This window comes from Lathyrus oleraceus, chromosome 7 (assembly GCF_024323335.1).
Source record: "Lathyrus oleraceus cultivar Zhongwan6 chromosome 7, CAAS_Psat_ZW6_1.0, whole genome shotgun sequence".
Taxonomy (NCBI): Eukaryota; Viridiplantae; Streptophyta; class Magnoliopsida; order Fabales; family Fabaceae; genus Lathyrus; species Lathyrus oleraceus.
Genome location: NC_066585.1, coordinates 285,058,773 through 285,077,282, shown reverse-complemented (window position 1 = coordinate 285,077,282; position 18,510 = coordinate 285,058,773). Strand labels below are relative to the sequence as shown.

Here is an 18,510-nt window from a genome sequence, read left to right as displayed (position 1 = left end):
AAGTGGAACCCCATGACTTGCATTTTTGTGTTTTCCTTAGTCTAAATTCAATCCATGTTTTTATCCCCCTCATAAGACATCATTCATCCCTTGTTCAAGGTATTCACTTATGTGGTCATTCATATTCCATTATTATATTCTTAGTTCTCATTCACATTTTAATGAATTTCTATGTCAAGCATAAAACCTTACATAACATACAATTTATTTGGTCATCACTCATATTCATTTTCCATTCATTCATATTTGAGAATTTCCACATACTCATTCATATTCCAACTACTTCATTAATTTTCTCACATCCATTCAATCATAATCATCCATTTACATGACATCTGAATAGCTCATATCATAAAGTATCTCATTACATGAATGCATGAAGGTTCTAAGATACAAAAAGATATCTTTGTCTTACTACAAAAAGCACCAATTTTCATTATAAATCATAAGATGTTCCAAAAAAAATACAAAATTTACAAAAAAAAGTTGACATTTTGACCGTAGTCAACTCACCCATTTTCCATCCCAAAACCTTAATCCCTATTTCACTCTTGATCCTCGGTTAGTGTCATATGCCAATGTTACTTCATGCGCAAGATAGTTGAATATCTTTGCAAGTCATTGTGCCAATCCATTCCATGTGTGCGTAACCTACAAAAGACCAACCAAAGACATTACAACATATCACGCATTCAAACAAGACATTAAACATCATTCATATGTTAATTATGTCATGCAAAAGTAATGCATCAAACTTGTGTAAAGAGCCATTATAGCATGGTCCAACCATAGGCATTGCAAGCCATCAAAGCAAAACAAGTTCATGCCTAATGCAACCTGCAATAATGCATTAGAAACTCAGGCCATGAAGCAAACCATCATGTGGATTACAACTCACAAGAACATGCCTTGAAATCCTGCATAGCTTCACAAATGCAACACAATTATGCAGGACTTTACCAATTCTGCAGCACACAAAAAGGCATGAGCAAAGACCAAGCAGCATACCATTTGCTACACCATGAGTGTCCCTAAACCAGTCTACAATCAAGCCTTGCAGCAAGCATCAACATGCAGAACAATGTCCCTAAACCAATCTACAGAATGCCCACCTGCAATGCACCTGTAGCCACAACATGTACCTGATCAACATGATAAGCTACACCAATATATGCAGACACATATCTCAAACAAGCCAAGCAAGATATGCACTCCAGTCTAATACAGTAGCAACTGCCATACAGAACCATGCAACAAAACCATATCAAAAGCATTGCCAAAATCATGTCAAATTGTCATACATAACCATGTAACAAAACCATATCAAAAGCATTGCCAAAATCATATCAGGTCATTGTCCAAATCATTATCAAAGTCATCATTTCTCAACACCATAATGTGTGTAAATTTTGGTTATGGTTTGACATATTAATCCATCCAGATTTTAATTGCCAGAGGGAAGTTTAAATGGACCAAAGTGCAGTAAAGGCAAGGCGAAAAAGGGACCACATGAATTTGGTACAGAGTGTAGTGGAATTACCTTGCAAATGTAGTGTTTTATCCACCAAGTTATCTTGAGTCAGTGGGCCCCAACCAATACACCATATTTTCCTACCTTCCCACAAAACTAAAGGATTTGCACTGCAAAAAGACCATTGCAGCATCACTTTGCCAACTCACAAATTTCTACAAAAAAAACAATCACAACACATTCATTTTTCACACGAATTTGGATTCAAATTGACACGTATCAACTCTCCTCACTCAGCCTATATAACAACCTCACAACTCTCTCCAAAACCAAGCTTGAAAAGCCAAGATGCCAAATTTACACCTCAACCTCACTAAAACAGGGCTATCGAATTCATCAATACACACTACTTCCAACCACTTTTCCCATCCAGAATCACTACCCCATATACTCTGAAGTTGGTAGAATTTGAAAGAGAAGGACTCACTTACTTGTTTGAGCTTGCAAATCCACCATTTTCACACCTTTGAGCTTGCTTCCGTACAGGTACTGTGAGTTTCTATTTTGAGTAAAACTTCATACCACTTTGTGCGCCTAGACCTAATGAATATTTCCCCCATGTTTAATTTCTTTTTCCATCCACCATAGCCGTTACATTTGGACTTGAAGTTTTAGGGTTCTTCACTTTGAAGCCCGATTTCTCTACGCTATCATAAAATTGTTAAGTTCCGAGCTTACTTCTAGCGTCCATGATCAGAGCTGAGCACAATGACTACTTGCTTGTATTATGAAGCTTAGAGATGCTTTTTTAGTTTTTCTATTGGAATGAGAAAGATGACGAACAACACGATGTTCTTCAGATTGCAGCGTTTTAATCACTCTTTTCCAATTTAAATTTAAATTAACAATTGTGACAAGTGTTTGGTTTCTGACTTTCTTGCTTTATATTAGTTGATGAGTGTGAGTTGGTTTGACTAGTCAGGCATTACATTTTTTACTTCATGTATAAGACCACCTCCAGTGGTGGTTCCTTCAATGGGTTTGCCAGCATGACACCCATCTTTTCACTTTTTCTAGTTTCAAACATATACGTGGAGAACAGTGTAATGTGAAGCAACGGTTCCTTGAATGAGTTTTAATTAATATAAAATTTAATTAATATAAATACTAAAATTAAAGTTGTGAGATTATTATTTTAATTAATATAAAATTTAATATGAATAAAATATTAATATATAAAATAAAGTTGTGAGATCCAATCTGAGTTCTTGAGAGTTGCACCATTGGAGTGAAAAAGTAGTTGGATTGCTTCAAGCTGACGTGGCTTAATAGGTCCCACAAAGAACCCAAAAATGGGTTCACGGTTGGAGATGCTCTAACATTGATTGCATTAGTTTGACAACTAATCACTCATGGCTGAGTGGTTAAGGAGCTAGCTTGCTTCCTACCGATCATGGGTTTGGGATCTGTATACAACATTTTTTGGTTTAGTGCATATTTTCTTTTCTTTTTCCATTTTTTTCCTTTGCCTTTTATATAAATGGGTCTATTAAATGTTCCATTAATCATCCATGACTCAATGGAAGAGGCATTCAGTCCTTCCCACTAGGTCATGAGTTTCATTAGGGCTGGACAACAGGCCGGGCCGGGCGGTTTCGGGCCCAAAACCCTCACCCAGTCCAACCCACGGTTCAAATATGAAGGCCCATTTCCGCCCAATATCAACACGGTTTGGATGGGTTCGGTTTGTGCGGATTGCGGGTTTGTTTTAGCGGTTTATTCGGGTTAAAAACAAACTTATGTATGCAGACTGCAGAGGACAAGCTTTAACTTCAAGCATAATAGCAAACAAAGTGATGTTGCAAAACACACAAACCAACTACATAAAGCCCATCAAAGTGTCGTCAAACTTCCAGTTCTATTAAGCTATAAAACCATGCATTCAAAAGATTACAATAGAAAATGTTGTTGCATTGCATCACTGAAAAATACGATTGAGGGTTGCCGCCAATCGAACTCCTCCTTGAGCTAATCGCAAACTGATGATAGGCAAACATGATAGAAAGTAATCATCTGCAAGACATTGTTTCATGACAGTCAGAAAATCTAATAAATCTAGTTTTATGCAGAAGTGTGACTCACAGCTAGTGCATCAGATCATGGGCATGACTTACAAATCAAAGCTCAAATTTAACACATGAACAAAATACATTATTAAGTTTGCACATCCTCATACATTATTAAGTCTGCAACAGAGCTACCCTGATTAAATTAGGACTAACTTACATTATCTGTATCCACCTCAGAAATTATATCCTTTATTGTTGCTTCATCAGCTATTCCATGCTTTGTCATGGCAGTCTCTAATTCTTCTCTAGTAATATGCTTGTTTGTGAAATTAGAAACAACATAAAAACAAAATTCTCATAGAAAGTTTGTCACCAACATTCATTGAAGAACTCAACTACAATAATGGCAGTGATATAACAGTGAAAATATAAAAAAGATGTGTCATTTTAAAGAAAAAAATTCGTGATTTAGATGTTCAAACAAAAATGATTAGATTTTTTCAAAATATTGGTAATAATATACCATCTATCTTGCAATACTCACCCGCTATTGTCCTTATCAAAATACTGAAATGCCTTGTAAAGATGCTCATCCCGTTCAAGTCTGTGCATATGCATTGTGGGCGATATGAATTCAAGATAGTCAATCGACCCATTTCCATCAACATCGGCCTGAGAAACATTATACACGAAAAGACAATTCTTGTTGAGTTTAAGATAATAGTCATGCGTTCAACTAGTTATGCTTTTGTAACGGATTTGTAACGACTTACAGCTTCCATAAGTTGCTTTATTTCAGTCTCGGACAGTCTTGATCCAATTCGAGCCAAACCTGTCTTCAATTCTTCATAGGTGATGGTGCCACTACCATCAGTGTCCATGTTTGCAAACATTACCTTGAGACCTTTAATCTCTTCTTCTGATAGATTTTCAGCCATAACCTAGAGAAATTTCCACTAAATTGGTAATGGAGAAATACCCCAAAAAGATAAGCCAGAACATGTAACTCATAGAATGTTCAGAGTACTCATGCACATGATGAAAAACAAAACATGTTGTAATCATCTAAGATTCCAGAATGACAGCAGTATCCGTAAAGTTTACGTTCAATATGCCAGTTTTTTTATGCCAACACAATAGACTGGTCTCAATGTGTTAATCTTTAGTGCATGTTTATACCAAAGAAAACTATACGAGAAACCAACACATGAATTTATTGGTTTTTATACAGCCTAATAGTGGCATTAGATCTATGTAACTCAACCCATCTAGTGAGATACAACTTGAGTGAAAGCAAAAGAGGCTCATAGATATGACAGAACAAACAAAAGCAATTCCATAATATTATTTCTACGACATATTCCAGAATGAGTAAACAAATGTGCAGCAACCAAAAGAGAATTAAGCACCCTTCAACAGCATTAAGAACAAAAAAAAAAGACTCTAAACATAGTTGCTTCTGAATTAAGTTCAATGTCATACCTTCAATGCAAGTTTCTTGAAATGAAAAGCAGACGTCCAACGAAGAGCAAACTTGACGCGATCAGCCCATGTACAAACACTTGACAGATCATTATTCGCATAAGCAGGCAGCAACTGTTTCACAACATCTGCAGCTGCCTCGGTCAGACGAGCCTGAGCCTGAGCACATAAAAGAAATGCAAATCAGTATTAACCAAGGCATGTTCAGGAACTGCATATTAGAATATCAATCAATGACCAAAGGAGTTCTTATATGTCCCTTAACAAATCATGCCAAAATCAAGAATATGCAGTGGATACTGAAATATATGCTTACAATATAATAGGAGTTTGAGATTTATCTGTCTAAAATCATATCGCAATAAAATACAATTTTTTGTCTGATACTTTTTTCACTAATTTTTTGAAAACCAAGCTTACTTTCTAGCAGTTATAGCAGTATACATAGCAGTTATGCGTAACAGTAAATAGCAGTAAATAGCAGTTATGCATAGCAGTTATACATAGCAGTAAATAGCAGTTATGCATAAAAGAACAGTATACATAGCAATATACATAACAGAACAGTATCCACATGAATCCATATTTTTTTGATAAATAATTAATTTACAAAACAGTGACTTAACAATATAAAAACGCATAACAGAACAAGTGACATAACAGAACAGTAAATAGCAAATCTATGCAAATCTCCTAATGCCATAGCAATATATAACAGAACAGTAAATAACAATACATAACAGAACATTCTGATACTTTTTTGTCTGATATCGCAATAAAACACAACTTTTTGTCTGATATTTTTTTCACTAATTTAATGAAAATTCTGTGAAATTTGAAAACCAAGCTTACTTGTAATAGCATTGAAGCTTTAGCACATAGGACTGTATTACTGACAGATGGAAATCCATTGGCAAAAGAGAGAGAACCAAACTCTTTGATATAATAAACCGTTTCATCACTTCAGTAAGTTAGATCAATGGTACTTACTGGCCAAAAACTCATATATATATATATATATAGGTCATGCATGACTCCAAAAAATCAAAAATCATAGTTGACCTGAAAAATTGGACAACATAAACATTAGTTAAAAGAAGGCCTTAATTAATAAACAAATATCAACAAATGAAATATTTCAATTTGAAGTAAAACAGGTGGAGAATCACCATCAACAAAAAATCATGCATGACTCCAAAAAATCAAAAAACATAGTTGACCTGGAAAATTGGACAACATAAACATTAGTTAACAAAAATAATAATAAAGTAATAAATAAATAATGATATACATACATCCATTTCAAGCACAACCCGAAGGTTGTGGCTGAGACTGTGATGATGAGACACCTGATACTCCTTTTGCTGCTAAAGACATTTGTTGAAACTCTAAAATAATTAAATAAATAATTTTTAATAAGGCATAATTATACAACATTACATCATATTTATTAGAAATTCAGTAATAAATTCACCTGTTACAATATCTTCTGAAAGCTCAAAATCTTCCATGAGATTCATATCTTTGAAATAGGTAAAAGAAGGCCTTAACCAATTCTGGGTGCAAATTAAAGCCTCGGCCATTTCAGCAGTTAGAGAACTCCTATAGGTTTCTATGACTCTCCCTCCTGTGCTAAAAGCACTTTCAGAAGCAACAGTAGACACTGGTGTGGCTAAAATATCTTTAGCCATTGTAGATAAAATATGATATTCGATTGAATTACGTTTCCACCACACAAGAATGTCAAAGTTAGGATCCCTTTTGACACACTTACTAGAATTATACACCTCAAGCTCATTTTGTTGATCAATCGAGTCTTGCTCCTCTAAATGTTGCTCAAAAGCATCGGCTCTAGCCATAAGTGATAAACGGGAAACAAATGCATTTGTTTCATCATTGGAGACATTATTTCCACCACTACCAAGAGGCTGTATGGAATTATGCTCTTGGTCATAAGCTTGCTTATACCAATCATACAACTTTTGTAAATTCTCTTTTATAGATTTTACCAAGTCACTACCAAACTTTGATCCAACTCCATACATGTCCTTAAACGCCCACTCAATGTAACTCAACTTGTATCTTGGATCAAGAATAATACCAAAATATATCATCTTGTTCATCTTATCAGGACTTCCCCAATATCTATTATATTTTTCCATCATATCTCCACCCACACTTGCAAAAAAATCATTTAAGTTCAAACTGGCTTGCTTTAACTCACAATAAATGGCAGACACTTGGTGAAAACAAGTATGCAAACTCACATTTTGAGAGGTGGAAAAAGTCTTAGTTGCTTCATAGAATAACTTTAGGAAAGCGCTAAAAGCCCTAGCAATGTCCCAATCATCATTACTAGGGGGATTACCTTTTCCAAAGAACTCCCTATAGCTCGACTCTTCATCCTCAAGCTTTTCAAAAGCGAGTTGAAACTTCTCCGCAGCCTCTAACATTAAATATGTCGCGTTCCAACGAGTTGAAACATCAAGAATACTAATTTTTTGCAAGTTATTCCAGCAAATTCAATGCATTCTTTAAACTTGGCTGCCCTATGAGGTGAGGACTTAACAAATCTAACAGCATCTCTAACACTAGTTACAGATAAATGTTTATCTTTCAAACCCTCATTTATCACCAAGTTCAAAATGTGAGCTGAACACCTCATATGAAAACACTCTCCATCCCCCATTAACCCATTCATATTTGCTATTTTTCTCTTTAGATATGTCACATCAACATCATTTGAAGTGGCATTATCAATAGTTATGGTTGACACATTCCTAATTCCCCAATCCCTTAACACTTCTTCAATCTTCCTACCTACAGTTTCACCTTTGTGGTTTGGAATTACGGTAAAGCTTATAATTCTTTTTTGATACTTCCATTCGTTATCCACAAAGTGTGCCGTAAGGGTCAAGTAGTTAAGATTTTGTATAGAAGTCCAGCAATCAGTAGTAAGTGCTACCCTATTGCAATCAGACTTAAAAAAGGCCTTTAACTTTTGCTTTTCATCCAAGTATAGCTGAAAACAGTCCCTAGCTACCGTACGCCTAGATGGGATGGTAAATTGGGGTTGCATTACTTTGGAATAAAATTTAAACCCTTCACCCTCTACTGCACTAAATGGCTGCTCATCTAGAACTACAAAAACTGACAAAGCACTTCTACAAGCTTTCTTGTCAAATCTAGAGCTAACTTGAACCAGTTTACCATCTACACTTGGGTATGTTAGAATAGTTTGTGTGGAGTCAGTTGACACGACAAGAGGATTCTTAGAACATTTTAAAATATGGTGGTTCAAATTAGTGGTGTCGTGAGTCCTAGGGTCACACAAGTATTTTTTATGGCAGTGTTTGCAGGCTGCAGTGGGTGCATCAACTAGGTCATCGGGTAATCTAATAAAATGTTCCCAGCAAGCAGATGTTTGCCTAGAACCACTTGCACTAGATTTCCTCTTCTTTATAGGTTGCATAGCTGAACCTACTTCATTAATTGGTAGATTTTGATTAGGCTCACCAGTCACTGAAATAACGAAGGAGCCAATCAAGAACTACCAATCAACAAATAACGGTTCCAATTCATAAAACAGAGACAACAATAGAAGTGCTGGCAAATAGCAGTGATAGCACAGTGCTGGCAAATAGCAGTTATAGCAATGTTATAGCAATAGCAGTATACATAGCAGTTATGCATAACAGTAAATAGCAGTTATGCATAGCAGTTATACATAGCAGTAAATAGTAGTTATGCATAAAAGAACAGTATACATAGCAGTATACATAACAGAACAGTATCCACATGAATCCACATTTTTTTTGATAAATAATTAATTTACAAAACAGTGACTTAACAATATAAAAACGCATAACAGAACAGTGACATAACAGAACAGTAAATAGCAAATCTATGCAAATCTCCTAATGCCATACCAATATATAACAGAATAGTAAATAACAATACATAACAGAACAGTAAAATACACGAAGTCAAATACACTTACAATTGCATTGCTCTTGCTCTAAGACTCTTTCCGTGCTACTTTGACGTTGATCCATCTATCCAAATCAAATATCAATAACATCATTAGGTAATACATATTGTTGCCATCAATGTATTAATGTAAAATTTATAACATCATTATGAAATCCATTTTCTCACCTTCCCTCTTCTTTTCAACTCAAACACTTTATACAATATCAAATCCTATTTCACATTGCCCAATCTCTATCACTTAGATCAACCTTAAGCTCACATATATACTATATCATATACTATGAAAACCGGCACACTTAAAATTAAAAAAAAAACTTCACCAGCAGACAATATCAGTAATAATTTTAAATAAATAAATAAATTAAACGTAATTATAAATATCAATATAAATGTCTGAAATTAACATAATAAATACATATTTTTTCATAAATATCAGTGTTATTTATATGTAAAATATTAAATAAAAAAATAAAGAATAAAGAAAATTGGAAGAACCTTATTGACTATGACTTGTCTCTCTTTCTTTCTCACTCACTCTCCTATATTAACTCAACTCATTTTCTTAGTTGCCACTTCATTTTCCTTCCTTCAATTCTCTCTATCACTAAATCATTGCTTCATTAAACAAACTTGAAAACTCACAAATGGGAAGACACTCTTGCTGCTACAAGCAGAAGCTTAGGAAGGGACTATGGTCACCAGAAGAAGATGAAAAATTACTAAGGCATATAACAAAATATGGCCATGGATGCTGGAGTTCTGTGCCTAAACAAGCAGGTAAATTTAATTATTCAATTAAATCAAAATTATTATATAGTTATAATAAAGTGAAAAATTCTTAATTTAATTCATCTATTTTCAACTCAATATCAGATAACATAGCAGGAAAAAAAAGTGACATAAAACTCAATATTTCTAACATAAACCAAAAAAGAAACCGACATAAAACTCAATATTTCAAACAACTAACAAAGCATAATGTATAGTAGCTTATGTTGCGGGAAAGAGATGAAGGAACAGAGTGAAAACAGAGCAAAATCATAAGTTGTGTCTTTACCTAAGTTCCAAAAATCACGGTTCATGCAGGGGTAGCAAAAGTCACATTCCAGTTTCCAAAGATCAACCCAAAGTAATCAAATATTATGCACAAATCAAGTTTTTAAGTTAGAGAGTTAGAGAGAACAAACAGATTCATCGAAACAACAACAATATAAGCAAAAAAAACACAAACTCTAATCACCTGTAGAGTGAGAGAACTGGTCCAAAGCCTTTAATCACCTGTAACAACAACAATCATCATAAACCCTAAATTAAAAACCTTAGATTCAGAAACCCTAATTAAAAAATCCTAACTAAGAGTGATTTAAGGGAGAGTGTGTGAAACTAAGACTTACTAACTGGAATGAAAGAGTGAAAGATCTAGAACGAGTGGAGTGAGGGAACGAGAGAGTGAGGGAACGAGGAAAGGAAAAACGAGAGTGAGAGAATTGAGAACAAGAGATGGAAAGGAAAAATGAGAGTGAGAGAAGTGAGAATATGGAAAGGAAAGAGCGGTGTTTCGTGGATGGGCGGGTCTGGGTACCCGTGGGTCCATTTTTTGTACCCGACCCGTTCTTTTGAACCCCCTGTAACCCGGTTTGGTAACCCGGTTGACCCGTTGGCCCGATCCAACTCGCCCAAATTCTTTTTTTGTTCGGGTTTCACCGGGTTGGGCCGGGTGGGCGGTTTATGTCCACCCCTAGGTTTCATCCTTATGCAACCTACTTTCCATTCGCTCTATTATTTTTACCATTCTTTTAACCTTTTATGTTTATTCCCCCTTTTTTTAGATACTTGTTTATTTTTTTTTATTATTTCTCTGGTTTCTTTTCTTGATTAAATATCAAGCTTTAATCTATGGATGCAACAATTCCCATGTTGTTATTCCATGACTATTTTATCGATATATTGATAGTATTTCGTCGTGTTTTGATCAATCACATATGACATTTTGATTATTGTCAATATGTGCAAACCGACTTTGAGCTCATTACCTAGGGTTTTTGTTTGCTTTCCAATTTCCATTTGCCTTGCACATTCTTGCATTGTGTGACTTTGATTCGCACTGCTCCTACCTGATTTTAGTCTACACACGTCCTGATTCTATTTCTTTTGATTTAATTTTTGAGTGTGTTATAAATATAACTTGCATTCGTTATTTTCTTCACATGGCTTACTCTTGGGCCTTCTTACAATGAGATCATCCTCTTGCACCTACACTCATACATTATTTACTTGTCGATTGGGCCTGATTTAATCGTTCTAATGTCATGAATCCCCATTTGACAAAGTGTACCCCCATTCCCATGACGTGTAATAATTTTACCGTTTTTATTTATTTATTTGCTTGATTATTTAGTTAATACTAACAGAAGAATAAAATCAACTTCTTTTTAAAAAAATCAAAAATAAAGACTCAATCCAACGTCGAGTATTTTCCCAATAAACAAATCAGTCCATTTCTATCCATTCCACTTCTTTCAAACTATTTCTTTCAAGCCATATCATTCAAATCTTTCTCAATCGCTCATCAAACGCTTGATCCAACGTCAAGCCATTCTCACAATAAAAACTCAAAATTACTTAATTCCTATTCAACACTTTTTAATAAAGATGGAAATGGAACACGGTGGATACCACAAACTCCTCAGACTAAGATTCGAGATGGATATCTCACCCATCTTAGTTCTCGCCATCATCCAAAATTATCAATGCGGTTTCGTCAAACCCTTTTTTAATCAAATCTAAAAAACACATAAAAATATCAAACCCTTTTGAAAATAAGATGGAAATGGAACATGGTGGACACCACACACTCCTGAGACTAGGATTAGAGATAGATATCTCGCTCACCCAAGTTCTCGCCATTATTCAAAACACATTCAAACCAATCAAACTTTTCCTCACCGTCGTGCGATTGATCCTTAACCCCTTTTCTCAAACGAAAGGTATTTTGTTTCAAGACGATGTAAAACAATGTTTTGTCCACTTGAACGTGTGAGAAAGCTTACGATGTTGCCCACGAGTTCTCCACTTGTTTTGGGTAGTTCAACAATGTTTTCGTCGATTGACACAAAGTAGCTTTCACTAAAATCGACCAACAAACAAACATTTTTCTACCCAAAACTACATAAGCCTTAATTTCTCTATTGCACCCAGAGACACGTAGGAGCAGGACTTGTAAATCTTGTCAGACCCATTAATAAAAAAACTTAGGTTTAGCCCTATTCATTGCAAAATCCAAAAACATTATTCTCTCTTCTATTCTTTCTTTCCCACCTAATAACTTGAGAAACCTAACATTTCAAAACTAATACTAACGCGCGCAACTAACCTAACGGTTCTCGTTGAGTACAACAGACGTCAGGGGTGTTAATACCTTCCTCTCGCATAATCGACTCCCGAACCCTGATATTGATTGCGACGACCATAATCATCGCCGTTATTTCTTGGGTTTTATCGATATTTCCCCTTTCCTTTTTAGGAATAAATAAAGTTCGGCGGCGTCTCTGTTCAGTCCATCATTGCGAGCGTGTGATTGCGTTTCGCTAGGTCGTGTTCTCATTTTTTTTCGAGGTGCGATAGATGGAGACTCTGCTGGGGACACTGGTTCCCTAAGTGAGTCAAGACTAGTTAGGTTGTCTGTGTGCCTTTGTTTGTTTACTTGTGTGGATTTCTTTATTGCTTTTTCGTCTTTATTGTTATATTGATATATCTGTTGTATATTGGTTCCAATATGCTTTTGTACTTGGATATTCTGATTACAAACCATGTGGGAAAGACTCTATACTTGAGTTTAGAATGGAAAAAGATAATATAGGATGATGGTTGAGTAATACAGACTCCCGAAGTGAATACTTCGTAAGAGTCGGCATAAGTACATCACTTAGAGTAGATCCTTTTGAAAATGTTGTCGGATAAGGTGAATACTTCGTAAGCTTGAATGTTTCATGGGGGTCCATGACTCTAAGGAACTTTTAGAACATTGAACCTTTGGCCATGGTTGCGTAGTATGGATTCATGAGGTGAATACTTCGTAAGAACCGATACGAAAACCTCACTTAGAATAGATTCTTTGGATGGAGAACTTTTCAGTTCAAATACAAGAAAGTTGACCTTGTCAACCTGCAGAAGTTGAGTGCCAAAGTGATGTCGATCAAACTCACCAGCTTCGTGAAAGACTATGGGAGAATTATGAGCATCTTGGATGAGAAGATGGACATGATGATTGTTGTGACTATTGGTCAGTTCTATGATCCACCTTTACGTTGTTTCACATTTTATGATTTCCAACTGGCTCCTACCTTGGAGGAATTCGAGAGGATCATAGGCCGGAATTTGAGGGATCATAATCCATTTCCTACGTTTGATGAAGGCATTCCTCCAAATAGGAAAACTTTAGCTTTGGGTTTGAAGGTTTCTGAAGTCGTAAAAAATTGGGATGTGAAAGGAATCTTCAGTAGTTTTTCTAGAAATTTCTTAGAAGATTAAGCTTTGAAGATGGAGAAATATGGAAATTGTAAAGCTTTCTATGCCATGTTAGAAATATTGATATATGAGATAGTTCTCTTCCCAAATATTGACCATTGTGTGGATTATCTGGCTGTGAGGATCTTTTTCTCTAGTAACCCTGTATCGTTTCTCCTAGTTGACCTTCATTATGCTATCCATAAACGTCATGAGAAGAAGGGAGGAACTATCTTGTGTTATGTATAACGCCTTAGATTGCTTTCAGGATTACCGACTGACCCCACAAACCAACACAAGTCTTTTTAGCATGCTTTGTCTTTACTCACACGCTTTTTGGGTGACTTCCTAAAATGTCACCCATCCAAATACTACTCCAAGTCAAGCACGCTTAACTATGGAGTTCTTATCTGTTGGGCTACCGAAAAGAAGATGCATCTTGTTGGTATAGGTAGTACCAATTAATCCTTATAAGTCTCCCTTCAACCACGAAGTCTCATACCTGCACGGCCTCAGGATCACTCTCATTCCGATGTGAATTCGGTTTTTCCCTAGAAGCTGCTAGGAGTGTCTCATTGTCATGCCTCGTGCACCGACAACCACTCCCTCGCCCCCGGGTGTAACATGTAACCACTATATATCCTCTCCGGCCTAGGGTGTTACATATAACCACTATATATCACTCATCCAAATACTACTCCAAGTCAAGCACGTTTAACTATGAATTTCTTATCTGTAAGCCTACCGAAAACAAGATGCATCTTCTTTTCGATAGCCCAGCAAATAAGAACTCCATAGTTAAGCGTGCCTAATTTGGAGTAGTATTTGGATGGGTGACCTTCTGGGAAGTTTCTTGGAAAGCGTGTGAGTGAGGACAAAACATGCTAAAAAGACCCGTGTTGGTTTGTGGGGTCAGTCGATAATCCCGAACGCAGTATGGGGCATTAAAAATGGTATTAGAACAAAACCTCTCCCAGTACGATGTGGTTTGGGGACGAACCAAGCGAAAGCTGGTGGGCATGTAACACCCGAGGTCGAAGAGGCGGAGAGTGGTTACATGTTACACCGAGGGCGAGGGAATAATTGTTAGTGCACGAGACAATGAGACACTCCTAGCAGTTTCTAGGGAAAAACCGAATTCACATCGGAATGAAAGAGATCCTGAGCCTATGCAGGTATGGAACTAGATGGTTGAAGGAAGGCTTATAAGGATTAATTGGTACTACCTATACCAATAAGATGCATCTTATTTTCGGTAGCCCGTTCTATAAGAACTCTACAGATAAGCATGCTTGACTTGGAGTAGTATTTGTACGGGTGACCTTCTAAGAAGTTTCCCAGAAAGCATGTGAGTGAGGAAAAAGCATGCTGAAAAGACCCGTGTTGGTTTGTAGAGTCAACCGATAATCTTAAAAGCAGTCTGGGGCGTTACATTGTGGGCAGTTATTGCACGCTTGGTTTAGATCTCACATGCCTGAGGAAGGCCCTTTTGTTTCAAAAGAACTCAAGCCCTCTCAAAAGTTAGCTTCTCTCACCTCCAATCATGTTAAGTGGTGTATCAGGGATTGGGAAACCGAGGATGTTATTGTCAACATTGGGTATTTCCCTAATGTACCTTTGATAGGAACCATGGGCTGCATCAACTACAACCCCGTGTTATCCTTAAGGCAACACGATTACCCCATGAATGGACTTCCAAGAGCTGAAGCTTTAGAGCCTTTTATCTTGCACAACATTGAAGCAGGTCACTCCACAGTGAAGAAGGTCAAGAGATCATGAAAAACAATTATCAGATAGGGTAAAGAATTGGGAAAAAGAAACGTCATTGCTCGCGATCCTTACACCTGTTGCGTGAAAGAGAGGGTTCAAATGGTTAAGCTTCCTTTTACATTTGATCCTTCCATCTATCCTTTGGTTCCTGAGCCAGAACCCATATTACCCGAAGATGTGGAGAAACTTAATACCCGGATTAAAGAGTTGGAATTGGAGAATACTGACTTGAGGAGTAAGCTCAACTGAGTCTCGGTGGAGAATGAAAATTGGAAAGATAGTCAGCAGAAGAAGGACAAAGAACTTGAAGCCTCCAACGAAGGGGCTATGGAGTCTGATGAAATGGGAGAAAAGTTCAGACAAGCACTCCAAGGTACTAAATTTGTGTTTAAGACTAAGAATGAAGAGTTGGATCAAGTTGTACTCTTGATTCAAAAGCTCAACAAAACTCCGGAGTTGACCCTTGAGATGAAGAGGTAAGCTCGTTTGATTTTTGAGATTCTTACTCATGAACTTGAGAACACCATTCAGAGGTACAAGGATGCTTCAGATCGTGAGAAGTTGAGGACTGAAGAGTCAGAAAGAGCTTGTACACGTTTGAACTATCAGTTGGAGCAAGCCGATATCAGGATCCAAACACTTGAGAGTATGGATCAGGATGTTGCTTATATGTTGATGACAAATGAGTGCAGATATTGGATAAACCTCTGTAGAGACATAGAGGTGACCAAGGCTGCAGACTTGCGCATCATTCAAGAACTCCAAGGACTTTATGCTAAGTGGAAGGGAAAATTTCTGAGGCTGTCCAGATTTGTAAACTCCATCATGCAATAACTACCTGGGAAACTGCAAGAAGCTGATTGGTGCATGTGTCCAGAGAACACTCCACATCAAGTTTTTAATTTCATTAATTTTTGTAAGATGATGTTGGAGGGGCTGATTACCGACCTTGCTACGGTTCAGAAGGCCTGTATGCCGTAGGCATTTGCTTGTATTTGAACCTTGTTCTAAATTAATGAAAAAAATCTTTTTGGGATTCATTTTATTGTGTTTTATTTCTTTATTTTTTAATACTTGCGAACAAATGTTGTGACATTTATGAAATGAATAACTGAAACTAACCAATAGTTTTGCAAACAAAAAATGCATCCATACATGCATTCATGCATTTTCAAAATAAAGTATCACTCCGTCCTTTCTTTCTCCAGTTTCACGCTGAATCTTCAACATCCGTACAATACTCGCGCTCGAGCAAGACAAAGGATGGCTGAATAAGAACAAGAAAGTGCTCGAGTTAGAGCTGAATTAGACCAAATCAAGGGGGGCATGTCCCAGATGAGAGAAATGCTCCAAGCTTTAACTTTCAGATTTAAAGTTCCCTAAGCAATCGTGATTTCAGAGATCACGGGCCTAGTGGTTGAAGTCCAACTTCAGAGGTCTTTACCTTCAACCCTACCTCCATATGGGTTGCCCTACGACTTTATCCCTCAGGCAAAGGTAGTGCCTGGCATGGGGCAATCTGTCCAACAAGGTGTGTCGTTGTCAGTTTATACCGATGCACGCTCGGTCATCCAGACTGTTGCTCCACCAGTTGCCTATGTTAGGCCTGTTCCACATTTTGAAGATCAATATCACCTATATCAGACAGCTGAATTAGTTGTTAGTGGTGATGAAGTGAGATTTGAATACTTTAGAGAAATGAAGGAGAACATGTAACTCCTTGAGAAGAAGTTTCAGGCATTGGAAGGAGACCATGTCTTTGGTTCTGCCTAAGTTCAAAACGCCCAATTTTGACAAATACAAGGGGCATACCTGCCCAAAGAGTCATCTTAAATGGCTGCTCATGTAGGGGATGACAAGTTGATGATCCACTATTTTCCAGATAGCTTGAGTGGATCTCCTTCCAAGTGGTATTTGAGTATGGACTAGAGTAGGATCAAATGCTTCCAAGACCTATCAAACGCGTTCATCAAACACTACAAATACAACATGGACATGGCGCCTGATAGAAGACAACTACAGAGCATGTTCCAGCGTGACAAGGAATCCTTCAAGGAATATGCTCATAGATGGAGAAAACTGGCTTCTCAAGTTGAACCACCTCTTTCCGAAAAAGAGCTTGTTGAGTTATTCATTGAAACTATCCAACCCCAATTCTATGAGAAGATGGTTGAAAGTGCTTCATTAGGTTTCTCTAAGCTTGTTTCCATAGGAGCTCGTGTTGAATATGACTTAAGGAATGGTAAACTTGTAGTTACTGCCGGAACTTCAAGTGTTAATTCGAAGAAGTTCTCTTGAGGGTTTCCTAAAAAGAAGGAAGGTGAGACTAATGTGGTGTCTATTGGCCAAGGAAGAGCTCTTCCAAGAAGAAGACATCAACAAAATATTCATAGCAACAATATGTTCAACAACCTTTTCCATATCAGCATCTTGTATATCCCTCTCAGTACTCCCCACAACCGTACGTAGCCGTTGTGACGCCCACTTTCAACTAACCACCAATTCAGATTTATCAACCAGTTCCAGCTCAACAATGTGCTCCTGCTTCCTCAGTTTATCAGCAAGCGCCATCAGCTCCTGCCTATCAACAACCCAGAGCTCAGGCTCCAAGACAAAATTCTCAAAATCAGAATATGAGATAGGGGGATAGAGCAACCTTTAATCCAATCCCAATGTCATATACTGAGCTTTATCCCTATTTGTTGCAAAAAGGATTGGTGGTTCATAGACCTATGGGGCATCCTCCTATCATTTGCCTCTATGGTACAACCCTAATGCTCTCTGTCCTTTTCATGAGGGTACCCCCGGGCATGACCTAGAAGGTTGTTATACCTTGAAGCACAAAGTTCATAAGCTGATTGATAGCAAGATTATGTCTTTTAGAGATATGGGACCAAACATGAAGGATAATCCTCTTCCCCTTCATGGAAACCCTACAATAAACGCAATTAAGGATGCCTTTGATAGTGTTATGGTTGAGAAGGTTGATAATGTTAGAACTCCTTTGGCAGCATTCCATGCCCGATTGGTGGAAGCTGGCTTGATTAATGTTTGTCATGACAATTGTGAAGAATGTGCCATACATACAAGGGGATGTCAGATGGTACGTGATAATGTTTAAGACTTGGTGAACAAATGAGTGCTTCAAATCTCCAGTGTTGCAAGAAATGAAGATGTGTCAGTAATTGAACCTTGTTTCAATTTACCTGAACCGGTTGA

The 18,510-nt window shown here is 37.0% G+C and overlaps 3 protein-coding genes and 2 long non-coding RNA genes across 8 annotated transcripts; 1 reads left to right on the top strand and 4 right to left on the bottom strand.

Moving 5' to 3' along the window:
• Positions 1-347: 347 nt before the first annotated feature.
• LOC127101379 (uncharacterized) lies at positions 348-2,144 on the bottom strand. Of its 3 annotated transcripts, none has more exons than XR_007794628.1 (4): positions 1,963-2,144; positions 1,541-1,686; positions 1,009-1,123; positions 348-837 (listed from the first exon to the last, which is right to left on the bottom strand). It is a non-coding gene; the product is annotated as an uncharacterized LOC127101379 (long non-coding RNA). The 3 variants fall into 3 exon arrangements; XR_007794627.1 differs by having other exon boundaries at positions 348-651; XR_007794626.1 differs by having other exon boundaries at positions 348-1,123.
• On the top strand, positions 1,615-2,557 carry LOC127101380 (uncharacterized). The gene is made up of 2 exons (XR_007794629.1): positions 1,615-2,017; positions 2,120-2,557. It is a non-coding gene; the product is annotated as an uncharacterized LOC127101380 (long non-coding RNA).
• Positions 2,558-3,874: 1,317 nt separating this feature from the next.
• LOC127101378 (calcium-dependent protein kinase 2) lies at positions 3,875-6,078 on the bottom strand. Its single transcript, XM_051038768.1, has 4 exons — positions 5,875-6,078; positions 5,023-5,181; positions 4,314-4,481; positions 3,875-4,212 (listed from the first exon to the last, which is right to left on the bottom strand). The coding sequence occupies exons 1-4, from the start codon at positions 5,884-5,886 to the stop codon at positions 4,081-4,083; spliced, it is 471 nt and encodes a 156-aa protein (XP_050894725.1). The 5' UTR covers positions 5,887-6,078; the 3' UTR covers positions 3,875-4,080.
• A 111-nt stretch (positions 6,079-6,189) lies between these two features.
• Positions 6,190-10,207, bottom strand: LOC127101377 (zinc finger BED domain-containing protein RICESLEEPER 1-like). Of its 2 annotated transcripts, XM_051038767.1 has the most exons (4): positions 10,073-10,207; positions 6,497-9,077; positions 6,318-6,410; positions 6,190-6,242 (listed from the first exon to the last, which is right to left on the bottom strand). In XM_051038767.1, exons 2-3 carry the CDS (start codon positions 7,473-7,475, stop codon positions 6,325-6,327), a joined length of 1,065 nt encoding a protein of 354 aa, XP_050894724.1. In that variant the 5' UTR covers positions 7,476-9,077; positions 10,073-10,207; the 3' UTR covers positions 6,190-6,242; positions 6,318-6,324. The 2 variants fall into 2 exon arrangements, with proteins under 2 accessions (XP_050894724.1, XP_050894723.1); XM_051038766.1 differs by lacking the exon at positions 10,073-10,207 and having other exon boundaries at positions 6,497-10,011.
• On the bottom strand, positions 7,475-8,494 carry LOC127103461 (zinc finger BED domain-containing protein RICESLEEPER 2). Its single transcript, XM_051040717.1, has one exon. The coding sequence runs from the start codon at positions 8,492-8,494 to the stop codon at positions 7,475-7,477; it is 1,020 nt and encodes a 339-aa protein (XP_050896674.1).
• Positions 10,208-18,510: the final 8,303 nt, after the last annotated feature.

What these genes read in the sequence shown, in the direction of transcription:
- LOC127101378 (XM_051038768.1), bottom strand. An exon ending in TCAAGAAACTTGCATTGAAG is followed by an intron (nt 4,482 to 5,022) that starts GTATGACATTGA and finishes AAATTTCTCTAG; the next exon opens with GTTATGGCTGAAAATCTATC. An exon ending in TAAAGCAACTTATGGAAGCT is followed by an intron (nt 4,213 to 4,313) that starts GTAAGTCGTTAC and finishes AATGTTTCTCAG; the next exon opens with GCCGATGTTGATGGAAATGG.
- LOC127103461 (XM_051040717.1), bottom strand. Translation starts at nt 8,494, where the DNA reads ATGCAACCTATAAAGAAGAGGAAATCTAGTGCAAGTGGTTCTAGGCAA.
- LOC127101377 (XM_051038767.1), bottom strand. Translation starts at nt 7,475, where the DNA reads ATGTTAGAGGCTGCGGAGAAGTTTCAACTCGCTTTTGAAAAGCTTGAG. An exon ending in TTCAGAAGATATTGTAACAG is followed by an intron (nt 6,411 to 6,496) that starts GTGAATTTATTA and finishes TAATTATTTTAG; the next exon opens with AGTTTCAACAAATGTCTTTA.